At 35.0% G+C, this 18,544-nt stretch overlaps 1 protein-coding gene and 1 pseudogene across 6 annotated transcripts; one reads left to right on the top strand and one right to left on the bottom strand.

Annotated features, from left to right (window-relative positions):
• LOC109049640 lies at positions 1-9,662 on the bottom strand (annotated as a pseudogene).
• Positions 9,565-16,706, top strand: LOC109049620 (leukocyte receptor cluster member 9-like). 6 transcript variants are annotated; one of them, XM_042772151.1, is made up of 7 exons: positions 9,565-9,665; positions 12,298-12,390; positions 13,666-13,756; positions 13,963-14,087; positions 14,179-14,336; positions 14,423-14,591; positions 15,266-16,706. In XM_042772151.1, the coding sequence occupies exons 1-7, from the start codon at positions 9,584-9,586 to the stop codon at positions 16,273-16,275; spliced, it is 1,728 nt and encodes a 575-aa protein (XP_042628085.1). In that variant the 5' UTR covers positions 9,565-9,583; the 3' UTR covers positions 16,276-16,706. The 6 variants fall into 6 exon arrangements, with proteins under 6 accessions (XP_042628085.1, XP_018922822.2, XP_042628090.1 ...); XM_019067277.2 differs by having other exon boundaries at positions 9,575-9,665; positions 12,234-12,390; XM_042772156.1 differs by lacking the exon at positions 9,565-9,665 and adding an exon at positions 10,268-10,316.
• The last annotated feature ends 1,838 nt before the right edge of the window (positions 16,707-18,544 follow it).

Raw genomic sequence — 18,544 nt, 5'->3', positions numbered from 1 at the left:
TAGCTTTTTACTACTTTCTCTCTGTATCATGCAGAAAAACCCATTCTCAGCAAGGTCCCCTTTTCCCGTAATTGACACACACGCACTCACTCAAATATTCCTTTCATCTAACTCTAGCAACGAGTCCATTGTCCCTTTTCTCTCACTCTCGCTTTCTCTCTCTCACTGGCTCAGAGTTCTCTCTCCAACTCTGACTGCTGTCATTAGATGGCTCTTGTAGAGCTTGCTGAGTCGTGTCATCCAAAACTTAAGTCGATGCACATTGTCCTCTTCCCTGGGCCCCGTGGCCCCCAGCAGGGCTAAAACCTTCAGAGTGTCCTCTTTACCTCTGCCTTCCACCTTGGAGAACTTAAACAACACTTTTACTTTGCTGTAACAGAAAGAACAAGAAGATCATGTGAGAGGAAGCACAGAGGGTTAGCAAAGAAACAATAAACAGACAAGAGGAAATCAGGACAAAGAGAAAATTTGGGAGAAATGAGTGACTGAGAGAGAACAAAGAATTACGGGAAACAGGCCAAATATTTAACTTTATGACTGTTACATAACTTTCCTAAACTGTCTGAAATAAATATAACAGCACATTCCAGGAATTCAGTATATTTTTGTGTCTCATTACATTTCTAGATTTTGGACGGTGCATCCTCAGATATCTTAAAAGCTAATTAAAATTATACATAATTTTCACACAATCTATTAACTTAGAACAAAATATGTTTAAATCATTTTAACTACCAAAAATTAATTATTTATGAGTGTCAATATATACCAATATATGAACTTATCGCACAATATATGTACATGACCTCAATAATTTTTGGTGACGATATACACTTAAATATGTTTCTTTTGCAGCTTCTTGTACATAATGTAATGTGTCTTTTGCATAATCTTGTACAAAATTTAAAAAATGCTTCTACAAAAAAAGTTTCATCTGCAGATATGATCTTGTTTAGGGATCTTTGCCATTGTGCATACGGATATCTGACTGCTAAGTAGTGATTGTGTTTTTCAGCAATAGTGTGCACCCTTAATTTACAGAGAAAAGAAGGTCTGGGAAAAAAATCTGCAGATAGAAAAATCTCCATACAAGTTCTTTGTGCAGTTTTCTTTTTTTGAACTTGTTACTTTGCATTTTGCTTTATGTACTTGCTTTCTATGTACTTTGCTTTCCATGATCTAAATATTCTTAAAAATTAAGTTTGTTGTCATTTGGAAGTGTGTAGGCCTTCTTGCATTATTATGTTTTTACATTATGATTATATATTCAGTGGCATAAAATGGTCTTTAAAATGTCAATAATATCGCTTATCGCAATTATTTATGGAGCAATTTATCACACAACAAAAAGTTGTTATCATAACAAGTCTAAGCGTTGCAAAAATGGCTAACCTCATGCACAATAAATAAGAACAGAAAATAAAACAGTACATATAATATTTTTCATATAATAATCTTCTGAGGGTTAAAAAAATAACTTCTAATTAAAATTCGTTTTTTGGGTCCTGAATTTTGAATTTTTGGAATTTTGCGCCCATTTGTGGAAAGCGTCTTATATGATCACTGTAACAATAGTTCATATATTATTCATAATTACTCAGCATAGTTTAAACTGTAGTTTTCATTTTATAATACCATTCAAAAACATATATTTTTGAAAGAAATGAATACTTCTATTCAGCAAGGAAGTGTTAAATTGATCTAAAAAGTCAGTAAAGACATTTACAATGTTACAAATGGGGTCTATTTAAGATTTTCTATTCTAAAGACAAAATGCAAATTTACTTCATCCACTCTCTTTCAGACAGAGCAAGCAGAGAGAGACCACCTCCACTGACAAATTCTCATTAGAAAGAGCCACTTCAATCTTACTCAACAGAGATGGACCTGAGAGAAAGACAAACCATGAGAAAGGTACATTAAGGAAGATTTCACTGTGTACAAATGCAAAATTCAATAAATAATGTGTGTTTGAATAGCAGTTATTAATCTTTAGTCTATACTACAGAGTTTTGTTTCCATGCGTTACCTTTATCTGTTGGCTGTGTGTTTGCACTGAAGTGAGAGAATGTCATCATCCGAAACAGGATTTTTACAACCGCGCTCAACATTAAGTACATCCACCAGCATGGAAAACTCTGGAAGACAGATTGAGAAAGAGAGAAAAAGAGGGAGAGGGGTTACACTATGTATATACACAATGAGTGTTGAACTTTGAGATGAACCTGACACTGAGTTTTGAAACAATTTCACTGTTTAGAAAGAAAACAGTCACACAGAAGTTGCGAAATAAGATGTAAATCACATTCTGACAAAGAACACCCCAAAACACTTTGAGGCCTCTGTTAAATCTATGTTTGTCTCATCATTTTATAAAAACAATATGTTCCCTTGAATTGCTGAATAAAGATTATGAGATCACAATGCTGTCATTTCTAAATGTGACTGATTTGAGTGTTAATGTTAGTATATGTTTGGCCTAAAGCATTCTCAGCTACAGCATTGCAACAAGGATGGGATCACAGGGGTTAAAGCAAAAAAAAAATATATATATATATTGATTAAACAAAATACAATTACGCCGCCAGTTTAAGAGCAATTTTTCTTCTTGTAATTAGGAGCACCTGTCCTAATTTAAAAAAAAAATAGGAGCACCTTCTGATCAATAATCAAAAACTCTGATCAAAAATGATCCTTCCTAATATGAGGTGACATTTGACTAAAAGTGATTTACAGGGGCATTTTCTTTTTACCTTTGTAATGGCTTTTTTTCTAATTTTATTAAATGTATGCAGCTTTTCCTAGGATTTTTTCCAGCTGTGGTGGCAGGACTATTTCCCCCTCCCTCCCCTCCCCTCCCCACCCAAGAATCACGTGCACTCAGAATTGAATTTATTTTAACTAAAAAAGACAAGTAAATAGTAAATAATAAAATATGAACAAATAAATGAATGACAATCAATAGCACAAACAAAAACAATAACAAGATACAAATTAAGTAAGGTCTAACTATAATCTATTCAACTAATAACACTGGGTAGTCTTCACTGTATAATGAAAGACAGTAGGAGGTTTATTTAGGCTGCTGTCTCTTTAAGACCTCATGCACAGATCTAATATACTGTTACACATGGCTCTATGCTTACTTTTCAGTTTAGGAGTCCTTGTCCTACTAATTTAACAAAATTTTGGAGCACCTTCTGATCAATAATCAAAAACTCTGATCAAAAATGATCCTTCCTAATATGAGGTGATATTTGACTCCTTAAAGTGACTTAAGATGTATTTTCTTTTTACCTTTGTAATGGAATCATTTTCATCTGTCAAATTCAAAAATGTATGCTTATAAGCTTTTTAAAATTTATATTTAAAACAATATAATAAGAAGAATAAGACAAATAAGTTACCAATCATATGAAATTAGTATTAATATAAAAAAAGTGTACTACAGAGGTGGCACAGAAGAACATTGTAAGTACATTTTCAGACACTTAATGAGGCTCAGAGGTGGCATAAGTGCTATTAAATTCATACATTTGCGTGGAGATTAAAGAAATAAAAAAAAAATTAAAAAAATGATTTAAATAACTGAAATAATACGCTAAAAATTAAACTAAATCCGCCAGCAGGTGGTGGCAAATCACTGATTTTATCACGGAATCATTCATTCAATCGATTCGTTCAAACGGCTGATTCATTCAGGAATGAAGCAAGTGACTGTCTTTAAGAATGGGTAATCATGAATCACTGACTCACTAGATTTGTTCAAAAACACACTTTCTATTTATGAATGCTTTTTGAGACTATATGTTACTATATTTGGAACTATTTTCGTTTAAGAAATAGAGCAAAATCAGGCAATAATTGTTTATTGAACTGTTGTATTAAATCAATATCACATTTGCAAACTCCCTTAATAATTATTAAAAGCTGTCACTCTCCTTATCGCGATCTGTGGTTGCACAGAAAATGAGAGCGTGCGAGTGAGTTCTCAAGACTCAAAAGCACGTGCAATGATACATTGATTCCGTCATCTGTCTTCGCTTTATAAGTGCAGAACCTGCAGACAGTGCCGGCCCATAGGGTTATGGGGCCTTAGGAAAGATAATGAAAATAGGCCCCACTAGTGTAAAAAATTGTCATAGCAATTTGACGAGTAAAGAGTAAGCACATAAAATGGCAATTTAAATTTTTCAGATTTTTGTATGCACAAGGAGTCTGACAGCAACCAGTGCTCCACAGAGATCTGATCTCATCATCATCCAGTCTGTCTGGGATTACATGAAGAAACAGGAAAAAATGGAGACGGACTAAATCCAGAGGAACTGTTGCAACGTCTCCAAGATGCTACAAGAAACCCACCCACAAAGCTACAATACTGTTAAAAGTTTTAGGCACTTGTGTAAAAAAATGGTGCAAAGTGAGGGTGCTTTCAAAAATAATGTCATAAATAGATTTTATTTATTAATTAACTAAATCAAATCAACATTTAGTGTGACCACACTTTGCATTTAAAACGGCTTTTGTCCTAGGTGCACTTGTGCATAGATTTTCAGGTAGCTTTACAGGAAGGTTCCTTGTAGCATCTTGGAGACGTTGCCACAGTTCCCCTGGATTTAGTCTGTCTCAGTTTTTCCTGTTTCTTTATGTAATCCCAGACAGACTGGATGATGAAGAGATCAAATCTCTGTGGAGCACTGGCTGCTGTCAGACTCCTTGTGTATACAAAAATTTCACTGTATTATTACAATTAATGGCAAAAGGAATGTTTGGAAATGTAAACTATTTCCTACCGCCACACTAAAGCAAAATATAGAAATAACTGGCTTAAAACCTTTTTTTTTTGTTGGTGAAAATACTAATGGCCTAAGACTTTTGCACAGTACTTTATATATATATATATATATATATATATATATATATATATATATATATATATATATATATATATATTAAGGTTGTATCACCCTCACTAATTTCAGAAGCAACCTCAGTGATTTGATTCTAGAGCTAGATCTGTTATTAATTAAGGTAACACACTGAAATGGCTCAATTTTCCCTCACAAATCTGTCTGTGATCATGGGCATCATTGCATTTATAAAACAAATACTAATACTACAGCAATAAATATTATGTATAGCAGTCAGAACATCCTTTTTTCACTCCAAAAAGATAGTGTCTGGATTCCATTTCTACCACAATTTCACTTTAATCTCTTTATCATTCTTTCAATTCCAAAATCTGAACCAACAAAATCTGAACTGTAGCTAGAAGTTTTCAGATAAACCTTTTCTTTATTTGCCAGAAATGATAAAGAAAAATAAGTTTGCTGTGCCTGTTTGTAGATCTGCACAATTTGGCCAAAAAAAAAAAAAAAAAAAAAAAAAAAAAGTTTTTATATATCAAAATGATTACTGGTAATTCTGATTATAGTTATAACTAATTTAAAACATTAAACAAAGTAATATTGATAATGATTATTATTAATTTATTTCACAGAAAACTGCAGGCCTATAACTAGCCTATAATTGTTTAGAAAGGTCTAAGATTTATTATAAATGATTATGATTAAATATCATTGACAGAAATTTCTTAATTTTTGTCAGGAAATGTTATGCACACTGAGAGAGAGAGAGAGAGAGAGAGAGAGAGAGAGAGAGAATCCATTTACACTGGAGAAAAATGAGAGCATTATACAAAGAAGTATTATTTTCCCTATTTTTACCCAAAATAAAGTGTATGTGAGTAGCTGTAGCTGTTTCATTCTGGTAGCCGGAGGGCGCCCTCATACAGTAAAACCATAAGTGAAAAAAATCATAAAATGAAATGATCACAAAAATCACTTTGGAGGAAATCCCTAATAGACAAAGGCATATGCTATCGCTGCAGTAGCTGAATAAAACGCATATAGGATGTTTTAACTGATGAAGAATGGAGACAGTAAATACGATTGTGACTAAATGGTGCATCTCTGTTCTTCAAGCCATCTCGGGTATTTTTTTATATGCATAATGTATATTTATAATGCAATGCTAATCGAAATAGCCTTTATCACTGTATAGAATATTATCAAATGGTTTTGCCTTATTCTGTGATTCCAAGTCAGATCACAAAAGGAAGGTATTTCTAACACTGGACTGATGTAATAAAATTAATTTGTAGCAAAAACGTCATTAAATGTTTATAAACGCACGTAGCCTACAGCCCTGCCTGGAGCCTCATTTATGAAACTTTACTTAGTATTCATCCTAAAAGTGTACGTACGCACGAAAGTTTTCAGATTTATAAAACAATTCGTAGACCAGAACCTGCGCGAAAATCCTTTTAGAAATCCCAGTCAGAGAAAGATTGTGCATACGTGCATTTCCACCCCGTCTTCTCCCCGAAATCACCATAGATGGAGCTTACAACGCCTAGTTTTACTATGCATAACCTCATCTGCATATCATTTCCATGCAAATTCCCATCACACCTTGTTTAACTCCATCAAAGGAACAAGACATTAAGGATACACACAACAAAAACCACATTTCCCACACAAAATACACATCTCTAAAAAAAACATCTTTGTTATGTTTTAGAATAAATATATATATTTAAAAAATCCATAAAAACAAAACTGTATAAAATACTTCTCAGTAAACCCTTTTAGAAAAGAGTTGATTCATGCATTTACACTGGCCAATGCTATTTTAATTGTTTTAAATAAATCAAATTTATGACGTTTTGCTGATAATGTACACGTTTTAGGGTATTTATATAGGCTAGTTTGGTCTACTTATATTTTGCAATAGAAAATGCAGTTGTCTGACTCGGCGCGTCACTGACAAATATTAAAAAAAATATATATATCCTTCAAATATGTGACTATCACAGGAGTTTGCCTGCACACATCAACATCTCTGTGCAGCAGTAGTTGTAGTATTGTCATTAGACCTATTCAAACCGGCCGATGGACTGTTCATTCACCGAATCCAGCAGTGTCTCCAATAATATCGAAGTGCGCATCATTTCCTTGCATTGCTCATCTCAATTAATGAGTTTCAATTTGAATTGAATTGTTTATATCAAAATGAAAAATTATTCAGTGTTTTTGCTCACTGTAGTAAAAGTGTGCATACGCATGGATCAGAGTTTGCGTGCAGGTGCGCAAATTTTCCCGTCAAGTTTGTTTTTATAAATCCCATCTTTTGCCTCTTTCAGGGCATGTTTTGTGCGTAGGCTACACAATGGTTATAAATGAGGCCCCGGTGCATCATCTGTATGTGTGTTGACTTGGGCGTTGTACAGATCGATCGGAGTTTGATATCAAAGTACTGCAATTGGATAGAAAAGTATGCAGAGCTCTCACGGTACTTCGATGTCAAACACCGATCTGTCTGCACAGCGCCTCTTCAAGTCCAACACACCTTGAAATTTAATTAACAACCTCACGGCCGTGAAGAAAAAATTGAACATCTTCATCCCGTTCAAAAGTTTTTCATTTTCACAGATTCTGCAAGGGGTTCACAAACTTTCAAGTGGCTCTGTATGTATATGATAATAATTACAATCAATATACTAATCAATATGGTGATTGTTAAATGATTATTTCAACAATTGGAAGCCTTAATATATGACGTGAGTCTTAGGTGCCCCCTACTGGGCATGTATAGTACTTTCCATTGGGCAGCACCTGGATTGAACTAGTGAACTTTGGGTGACTTCCAAGAATATGTCAAAGACGGTACAAACAAGTATGATGAATGCCCATGAGGACACCTGCATCTAGGGAGAGAGGATGAGACTAAGGTGGAAATGGAAAATGGTTCAAACTAGTGGGAGTCTACGATTAGAAAGTAAACAAAGAGGAGTATGAATTAATTGTAGCAAAACAAATGGGGTAAAACCAATCAGAGGCAGAGGTCATTTTTTGGTTGAAAAGACTGATAAGAACGAGGTATAAATATGGGTGCCTGGATAGACAAAGACTCAGATGTGGCGCCTGTCATCTCGGCTTTGTTGCTAAGTTTAATAAAGTCTTATTTTGGCATCTGGAACTCAGTTTCTTTAGTTTTATTTTAGGACTTTGAGAAGACCATTGTTCGTTCCTCAGCAAAATCCAATTAACGGAAATCCGTCATAGCGACGTTGAACTTTAATCCCTGGGATCAGAAAACAATAGGTTAATGGGTTCAAATCTCTCAGGACTTGGATCTAATAGATTCCTTTTTAATATGGTGTAGACATATATTAAATTAACTAGCTCTGTCAAGTAAAAATACACAAAAGAGGGTTTGCAGTGAAACAAAAGATACCTGAAGCGTTAACATGGGCTGGGATTGGTACATCTGGGCTAAGGCCAAGGAAGTTGCATCGATATGCTTCCTCATAGTGAGGACTGTACGAAACTGGTCGGACACATCCAGCTGGAAGCAAAACCTGTGAAATGGACAGAAATGAGGGTCAGAATTGAATTAGAAAGACTTTCAGCATCTACTTTAAACATACACTAGGAGTCAAAAGATTAGACACATCCACTCTACTATTTTTCACATTTTCTAACAACAGCATCATCAAAACTAAATAGAAGTAATTTTCTTCTTCTAAATTCTTCTAAAATGCACCTCTGCACACGAGATGGATCCTGGTCCGGCTTATCCATTAAAGAATGTATTATATTATATTATAATTATACATTTATTATTATATATTATATTATTACAAAAAGTACATGTGTGTAACATTTTGTTTAACATTTTAATACAAAAAAATGATGTTTTATTAAATTGTATATAAAAATAAACAACTATTTAATATGTAAACAAAATGTATATTTTTCCATTTTTTTCCAAGCATTTAAGCACAGGCTTAATCAAACTCTTCTGAAGATCAGGAAACAAATTCAGTCAAGTTTGTCCAAACTTTTGACTCGTAGTTTGTAACACAGATGTGTAGACCTGCATCATGGAAATATTGTATGCATAGGTATTTAGCTGACCTTATGAGATATAAATTATGAGATATAAAGTTTTCAATTGTGAGATATAAATATCAATTATGAGAAATAGTCACAATTTTGATAAAGTTGCACACTGCTCATTGTCAAACACCTGCAAGGCAATAAACAGGGCAAACCGTAATATTTTCAACACGACAAGAAACTCATCATTCCAAGAGGTACTCTGTCAATCACGGTACTAAAGTGGTGCTGCAGTCCAGTACCTCAAATGCTGTGTTCTGTAGACTCTGAATGGTTAGCCGCAGGTGGCGCAACAGGAATGGCCAGGAGTTGATGAGGTAGATCCTGTCCATGGCTACCACTACGATGCTGTATCAGCGCTGAAAGCCCCGTGCCAGGTTGTCTTTGATGAAAAACGTATGAGAAAAAACAAATCCGTGCTGTTCATCTCCAAAAAAGATGGGCCCCTCTTGACCAGGACAAACCTGCAATATCAGATAATACATAAGTATAACATATATGTATTTTTAATCAAGTTTAGATTAATTTATTAATGCATAACATAAACGTTTGCATACCGCACAGCTGAGGCTACGCCCACATGCTTGACGCACCACACTGAAGAGCTGGGACTGGCGTGGATGTTGGTGGCTCAAATAGCGGATTCCCATCTCACTATCCACACTCACAAAGCCTGGGTGAGACGCATGTATGGAGCAACAGGTAATTAAAAGTAATTATTACTGGTATGAACTGTAGACTAGTCAATTTTAATATTATGGGCTACTTTGGATCCATTACATGTCTTTTTTTAGACTAGATGAAAGAAAACTATCGAAATACACATTTAAGTATTTATTATATTTCACTTATTTTATTATACTTTAATTAATATGTGTAGATTTCAATTGCAGTACATTTACTTAAAGGCTGTTTTCTCCAAAGGAGTTTCAGCACAACTACTTAAGTAGCATTTACATAAACCAAACTTTCCAGTTTTATTCATATATGTGTTCTGAAGGTTTTTACAGAGAGGTTTGTTCAAAAACACAATATCCTTATCTTTATCAGCTGGGTACAGCTATAGCGCCGACGGGTACTGCCAGCAAACTAACAAAAACAAGACATTGCAATGGAGTATTGACAGGTTCTGCATGGTTGTCAATGTTGTTGCTAACATAAATGGTACACTATCCTCACCAATGTTACTTACTAAATCGTCGCTGAAATACGATGGTAATTATTATTTTGTTTACATTGTTAGGTCCTTTTCGATCATTCTTGTGTCATGTGATGGGGAAGTCACGCGCTTAGATCACAACAATGTGTGCGTGACTCACAGCTGCTCTTGTCTCTCACGCTGAATAGCCATCGGTACAGTTTAAATAATCCATTAATATGTTTTTCTGTTGTAGTAACATGGTGGCACCATGTAAATGTTTGCTATTTAGACCGATTTAATTGTCTTAGGCTATCCGTAATCAGTTGAATGCCTTTTAGCGACCACTGATTAATGAACGAATTTTCTTTAGAATCGAATCCTTTCGATGATTCAAGTGAATCGGTTTATAAAGCCGGTCTGAGTGAATCACACACGAACGCTCTCCTTTGACTTTCTTTTGCAGGAAGCTGCCTCCTTGTAATTTCTGACTTATAACAAAAAACAGAGAAATGCATAAAAGATGCTATGTGACAAGGTGTACAGTAAACAAGCTAAAAATCCCACAACTACGTTTTTATTAGCTGCCCCCCCCACAAAAAAAAAAAAAAAAAAAAAAAAACGAGCGTTAAGGACACAAATAGTTGCAGATGTCGGGGTATTTCACGTTGGGCCGTTCAGTTGGAAAATTTCTCAAACAAAAGGAAGGTTAGGAAAAGGGGCACTGACACCAATAAAATTTAGTTTCTTAATATATCTCCTCCTCTCAGATTCACATAGGGTGGTGGTTAAAAATAATTAAAGGGGTCATATGATGCTTTTTTAAAGATCATTATTTTGTGTATTTGGTATAGTAGAATATGTTGACATTCTTTAATGTTCAAAAAAACACATTATTTTCCACATACTGTACATTATTGTTTCTCCTCTATGCCCCGCCTTCTGAAACGCCTTGATTTTTACAAAGCTCATCGGTCTAAAAAGCGAGGTGTGCTCTGATTGGCCAGCTATCCAGTGCGTTGTGATTGGCTGAATGCCTCAAGCGTGTGACGGAAGTGTAAAAATAAGACACGACTAGAAATCATGTTTATATGAGCACACCTCGCTTTTCAGACCGATGAGCTTTGTAAAAATCGACGCGCTTCAGAAGGCGGGGCATAGAGGAGCAACAATAATGTACAGTATGTGGAAAATAATGTTTTTTTTTAACATTAAACCGCATAAACACATTTCATTACACCAAATACACAAAATAATGTTCTTTTTAGCAGCATCACATGACCCCTTTAACTTTGATTAAGAATATCTCTTTGGTTCTGAGACTTTAGTCTTTGCAACTTTACAGATCTTCTTCATGCACCAAGAGCTTGTAACACTCCAAAGAAAAAGGAAAAATTTAAATCGCATCATATGACCCCTTTAATGGTCTTGTCGCTGATTACGTTTCCCTCCAGTGGGCGCAGTTCTCAGGAGGAATATGACACGTGACGTTGCGCTCGACTTTTGTGTCCCAAATGCTCGTTTTTTTGGTCGACAGGTTATAAAAACGAAGTTGTGCGTTTATTAGCTTGTTTACTGTACATCTTGTCACACAGCAGCTTTAAGGCATTGTTCTGTTTTTTGTTATAAGTCAGAGATGACAATGAGGCAGCTTCACGCAATAGAAAGTCAATGGAGAGCGTTGGTTGTTTTCCTCCGGTGGGCGTGGACTTCAGATAATGACGCGTTGATTAGAACCCCACCAGAAGTAAAGTTAGCCTTTGTGAACGTTTCCCTAGCAGCGCAGCAAGTAAATTTGACAATAATAAACAACTATATTATGAAATGTACAATAAATGTTACAACCAATATAAACAGTATGTTCAAAAGATTCATTTTTTGAGTTACATTGTTTCATTAGTAAGTGTGTGTAACGTTAATGCATTTGGTTCCCAATCATTCGCGCAGTTTGTAGGCTAACTGAACCAGATGATGTCATCCTGTACATGTTATCATTAACCACAAACTGTATGTCATGAGCACTAACCAGTCAAGTTCGAAGCTAGTTGTCTGATTGTGACTTGAGGTAGGTTGATTCAGGGTCTCCCGTGTTATGCCAAAATGGTTTTTCCATAATATTTATTTTGTTTTAGCGACTACAGTACAGTGTAACAAGATGCTTTCTAAATGCCTCTAAGTGGGAGATGTCTGTTTCAGCTGAAGCTCTGTTGAAGCTGTCAAATATGGCGTGTGAGGAAGAGAGAACTCAGGAAAACCTGACCGAGGCTTCTCACAGACAAATCCACATAGGTAAGACATAGGTGACATTTATTTACAAGTAAACTAGTTATATTGTCATCGAAAAATGAAGAAAGTAAAATACAAAAAGCTGTATTTTAATTCTAAAGGTTATTCTTCACCGCTTGTGAGTTGTAGTGCTAGTAAATTATTTGTCTATTTCGTCATTTTAAGTAGTTTGAAAGACATTACTTGAAAATTAGCTGCAATTTATAAAATTATCTACTTTGATAATGAAGGTTTTTGGTCACCGCCTTTAACAAAAACTGTAGCGGTGGAGGCTATAATGCAAATGACCTGAAGATGGCAGTGAAAAGCCTTTCATATAATTGTCCATATTTTCTAGCCAAGTTTGTTTTGTTCAAACTTGCTGTAGGCTTACTGTAAGTGAAGGGTTGAGAATATAAAATTCACAAAGAGAGGTCTTCTTCCACTAGTGCTAAGAGCACTTACAAGCCATTATTGTGCTGTTTTCAGTTAAAATGCCTCGTCAAAATGCTTTCTAAAGGGACATTTGTTATGTGTTGAGGCCCCCAAATTGTCATTTGTTATAATATGTACCTACCTTTCAGGTAAAGGATTCCTTCGTACAGATTACATGTATATACCATTCAAAAGATTGGAGTTGTAAATATTTTTTAAATGTTTGAAGTCTCTTTTGCTCACCAAAGGTGCATTTATTTGATCAAAAGTATAGTCAAAAACAAATAATTATGAAATATTATTACAATTTAAAATAACAGTTTTGATTTGCTGCTCAAGAAACATTTCTTATTTTAAACTTTGTGCTGTTTAATATATTTGTAGAAACCGTGATACATTTTTTCAGGATTTTATGATGAATAGTAAGTTCCAAAGGTCAGCATTTATTTGAAACAGAAATCTTTTATAAGTTTGTAAAAGTGTGTAAAAGTTATGTTTTTGCTTTATAAAGTATTATTTTTTTATTTATTTTTTAAAATCCTACTTACCACAACTTTTTGAATGGAAGTAAATGTTTGTTTATTATGCCACACAACAGATATGTAAATGTGTAGATTGTGGTTGGAATTGAAGACATGAGTTGAAACATGCTGCACTGAAACAGATATTTGCCTCAGACTTTTATTTAGTCCATCGTAAATTTACCTGTTTTCAATACCACCATTTACATCTTCACACTATGCTACATCACGTCTGCCTTAACTAATTAAGGAGAACTTAACTTTTATTGTCCCAGTAGTTACAGATTAACTTTGTCTTGTGTTATCACTCAGTGCATGAATGCAGTTGTTTTTCTTGTATCAGATGAGATGATACGAGAATCTAACCAAAACATTTGCCAGCACTTCCTCTTGGGCAGATGTCGTTTTGGAGACGGATGTCGACTGTCTCACAGGTCTGTCATTCACTCTGGATGGTAGAGACTCAACTAGCGAACTAACCTCATGGTAGACATGATTTATTATCTGGATATTTTCATTTCAACAGCAGTTTCCACAGTGTCTTGTAGTTGCCATAAAAGATGTGAAATTTGTTAGATCTTGGGAATGTTCATTGAAGCTTAGTGGATAAACAATGCATTGCTCTTTCTTGACCTCACAGTGTGCTTGACGTCCCTCAAACCACACACTCAGAGGATGATGATACAGCCGTCACAGAAAAGCAGAGCAAGACCCAAAAAAATAAGACTCATGGAGAAAAGCAGCATCTAGAGACTGAGAAGGAAGGTGTGTTTATAGATTTAATGATGAGGTGCAGAGGCACTTTACCTTCCAGATTCAATCTTCACAATTACAAATAGATGCCTTTCTGTCTCAGGGTGTAAGAAGAAGCCACGCATGCGTACAGCTGATGATGTCATCTCCAGAATTAAATGGGACTGCTCAGTGGACCCAGCTGATTTTATAGTGGGTCACCTGGACCGTTTCCTTGGGGTGCTGGAACGCCCATTCTCTGACTTCTCATGGGACTCTCAGGTGTGTTATATCAGCACTTATATGTTTCATTACCATATATCATGTACATTCATAACCAGTCTTAATGCTTATCTCTCCTTCATTAGGTATGTGACTGTGATTCTTCTGAGGAGCTGGCTCTCCCTCATCATAGGATACAATACTTCAGCTACAAAGGCCAGCGGGTGTGGGATAGAGACAGTCGCACTGACAGGGTGTTCGGCTCCACGGGCCAGACTATTTTGCCTCCTTTTGGCAGTGAGGAATCGCAACAAGGTGAACGCCCAACAGTATTATTTTGGCCCAGTAAAACTTTTGTTCTGTAGTCATTATGAATAATTATTAGAGATGAATAATCACGAATATATAATTCATAAATATCACTAAGGTTTTTTGGAGTTGGGGAGGGGTGGGTCGTTTCCTAGGGTATCATTTACACCTTTTTTTTTTTTTTTTTTTTTTGGAAGTGTGTTGTTTGGACCATTTGGCTTTTTTTTTATTGCACCACATGACTTTGATTTGGCAGACAATATTTTTTTATCAACTATTAATAACCAGTGAAACAATAAACAAATAAAAATAGTAACGGTAATAATAATAAAAATATAACAAAATAGTGTTTGAGTATGTCAAACTAATTAATAAGGTTTTATTTTCTAATGAGCTTTTTTCTTCATCAAGGACTTATGCTTCCAAAGTATACATCTAAATTTATTTTAATACAGAAATTTTTAATACAGAACACTCATCAGAAGAGGCATGTTCGAGTTGCATATAGGAATTACATAACTACAGGACAAAAAATAGCATCATGCCATTGAACTGTAAATGTATTTCAATATTCTTTAAATATTATTTTATTATATTATGTAATAATTATAATGTACTATTAATACAGTATTATATTATTTCTCTTCATCTTGAATATAATGGAATTATTCAATTCTCAGACAATTTAACAACTGACACTGGACAACATGAAGAGTTCATTAACACAGGAGATGTTTCAAATGACCTAGAGCAAGTGAAAGAGTTTTCTGAAGAACAGGATGATGTTGTAACTTCAGTTACAACAACAAATAATAAACAAGAGCTGGGAGATGCTGTAGATCATTCGTTTACCGAAAATGCTGAGAAAGGAACCAGTGATGACATCTTATTTTTGCAAAAACAATCTGCACCAGAAGATAAAAAGATGGCAGCTACTGAAGAACTCAGTTTGACTCAGTTGGCAAAGGAGTTATCCATCACTCCAAAAAAAGAACAGACTGAAATAGTGGAAGAATGGAAGGACAGCTGGGAGGGAGTGAGTGGTTCAAAAGCAGAGCTGTTATCATTCATTCTGCCAAAACCACTTTTAAGACATCCACCACCAAACAGACCCACACACTTCATCTGTTTCCGCGTGGACTCTCCCGCTGCTCTCCAGGCCTTCCAGCGCATTCGGAAAAAGGTTCTCTCCCGCCTCCCTCAGTCAGAGCCGCTATGGGTGGACCCCGCAACTTTACACGTCACTCTTTCCTTACTTGTCCTGAAGGGCCCAGAGGAAGTCAGAGCTGCTGCTGGGCTCATGCGTACTACAATTAGAAACTCCCACAAACCCCCTATTTCTGTGTCTTTCACTCCAAAACTAAGGCACTTTAATGGGACTGTTCTCCATGTGACCCCACAACCCCTGTTCGATGTCCAGTGCCTGAATTCTCCTCTTCAAGAAGCCTTCAAGGAGAAGGGCTGGCTACACCGCCATTCCCGGTGCCCAACGTACCATCTCACCCTAGCCAAATCACGGCAGCCCATGACAGAGAAGATGTTTGAAGGGATAGGGACTGTTAAACTGGCCAAAGATGTCAACTTCGGCATGCTAGAAGTAAATAAACTCGATCTTTGTGTGATCGGTCATACAAACACAGAGACCGGTTTCTATCAGGTTGTGTGTGTTGTGCAGCTACCCAATGTGTGAAAGAGTCTGGTTATGTATCATCTGAACTCAGGGATGATGGTTATTAATTACATCAAATACCTGATGTATTTTAAATCAAGGAGTCAGTCTCATGACTTCTATGATCTTAATTATGTGCACCTAATATCACTCATTTATATTTATAGATGCAGAAATATCCCAAAGCATGATTGCTTATTTTAGATTTAATAGTTGCAAAGACAATGAATTAAAGCATTTTAAAAAATCTTACAATCACTTTTAATTCTATATTATTTCTATTGTGAGAAAAGCCTTTTATATTCTTTTTATATTTATATATTCTCTTTTTACAAATGCAGTCAAATTTTCATAACGCAAGCATTAGTGACACTGAAAGTTCTTTATATGTATTCATTTGTTAATGTCTCAGACCCACAACTGAAAATAAATGCATGGTTGCGAGTTAAAAACTCTGATTTATTGCTTTATTTAAATGCAAGTTCCAAACATTATTTTGATGAGTTTACAAGTTGATAAAATAGAATAATTAATCATTACATCAATTTAACATTTTGTGTAATTTAAACAGATTTTTTAAAGATTTTTTTTTTTTTTTTTTATTCTGTAAGTTGTCGTAACTTAAAATGGTCTTCAATTAGGAAGTGGATTTCTAGTTCTCAGCTTGCTTTGCATACGACAGGATAAGGTGAATATATGTTGAAGTTAATTTTTGTGTTTTTTTATATAGTTAAAAGGTGTTAAAATTAGTGTTTAACACTGTCATGATTGACATTTTTAAAATTAAAATAGTTTTCGTTGACTTTTTTTTTTTACCATTTTGTTGAAGAATAATACTCATTGTTAGTTGGTATCAGGGATCGGAAATTATTAGTTAGTAATCAACTTGTGTAAACAAATTTGGGTTGCACTTTATTTTACAGTACGTGTACTTACATGTACTTATAGTGTACTTACAGTGTATTTATCTAAGAAAGTTCTGGTAATACAAGGTAACTACATGGGTTAGGGTTAGGTTTAGGTGTAGGTTCAGGGTTAGTACCTAGTTATTACATAGTTATTGTAATTACTATATAAGTACATAGTATGTACATGAGGAACAGGACTGTAAAATAAAGTGCTACCCAAATTTGTGTTTATGCTGTTAATCATCAAAACCCAGTGTAGTTTGTTGGTTGAACATAATTTCACTAAAAGCTGTCATAACTTAAAAAGATTGATGCAAACTGTCGATTTTAGTTAAATTTTATTTCAGTTTAATTTCGTTTTTATTTTATTGTACATTTCTGATGAAAATAGAAAAAAATAAGCACATCTAGGCTCCAAAAATAAAAAAAAATTATGACAAACATTTATGATAAACATGTGACGTTTCGAGCACACAAGCTTTTCATCAGACCTTCATTAGAGCCTGTGTATTTTTGGAGCCTAGGTGTGCCGACGTTTTTCTATTTTCATTATCTATATATATATATATAGATAAATATATATATATAGTTTATATATATATATAGTTTGTCGAGCACCGCATCCAGTGATGTGCGTGCTTTTGTTTTGATTTTATGGTACATTTCTGTACAAATATAACAAAGCCATCTCTTAATTTAGGTTTGTGTGCATTTGCTGACCCTCACTTAGGTAAAGACATACAACATTCACCTTAAATGTACCAGGTAATTTCTTCACTTCCTGTTCAGTCATTCATTGTAAGATGTTGCTAAGTGACTCAGTGCAAGGCAGTATTTTTGGATAGCTTATTGAATTGGATGTGAGGATGTAATTTTTTATTGAAAGTGGTCTACATATAAATAAATAATTTACCATGTATTTCAGCTGTTTTTATAGCACAGGCTCTCAATTATTCAACATCTAACAAACAACTCTGAACAGCTGTACATTTAGCCACTGGAATGTCTAAAGACCAATGCAATTAAATCAAACTAAATGACTCATTTTATGATTTTTTTTTCATGCATGTGTGTGTGTGTGTTACAGTAGCAGCTCTGAGATGTGAGCAAGGAATTCTTGCATACATAAAATCATTTTCTCTTTCCTCCTGGATACATGCACACTATACGAATGCTTGTGCAGTCTCATTCGCTCCATCTCTCCCTCCTGTGCATCTCCATCTAGCACCCCTCCCCCATCCTCACTCGCTTTCTCTTTCAGTGACACAGAAAAACCAACACCACCCTCCCTCTCTCATGCATTCATATCCCCCCACCCCATACTCCCTTTGCACACAAATACCCATCTCTCCATCCCTCCCTCGTTCTGTTGTTTTCATTGC

The sequence above is a fragment of the Cyprinus carpio genome, chromosome A16, assembly GCF_018340385.1.
Source record: "Cyprinus carpio isolate SPL01 chromosome A16, ASM1834038v1, whole genome shotgun sequence".
Classification (NCBI taxonomy): Eukaryota; Metazoa; Chordata; class Actinopteri; order Cypriniformes; family Cyprinidae; genus Cyprinus; species Cyprinus carpio.
Note: the sequence above shows the minus strand (reverse complement) of the source record. Positions and strands in the feature narration are given on the sequence as shown.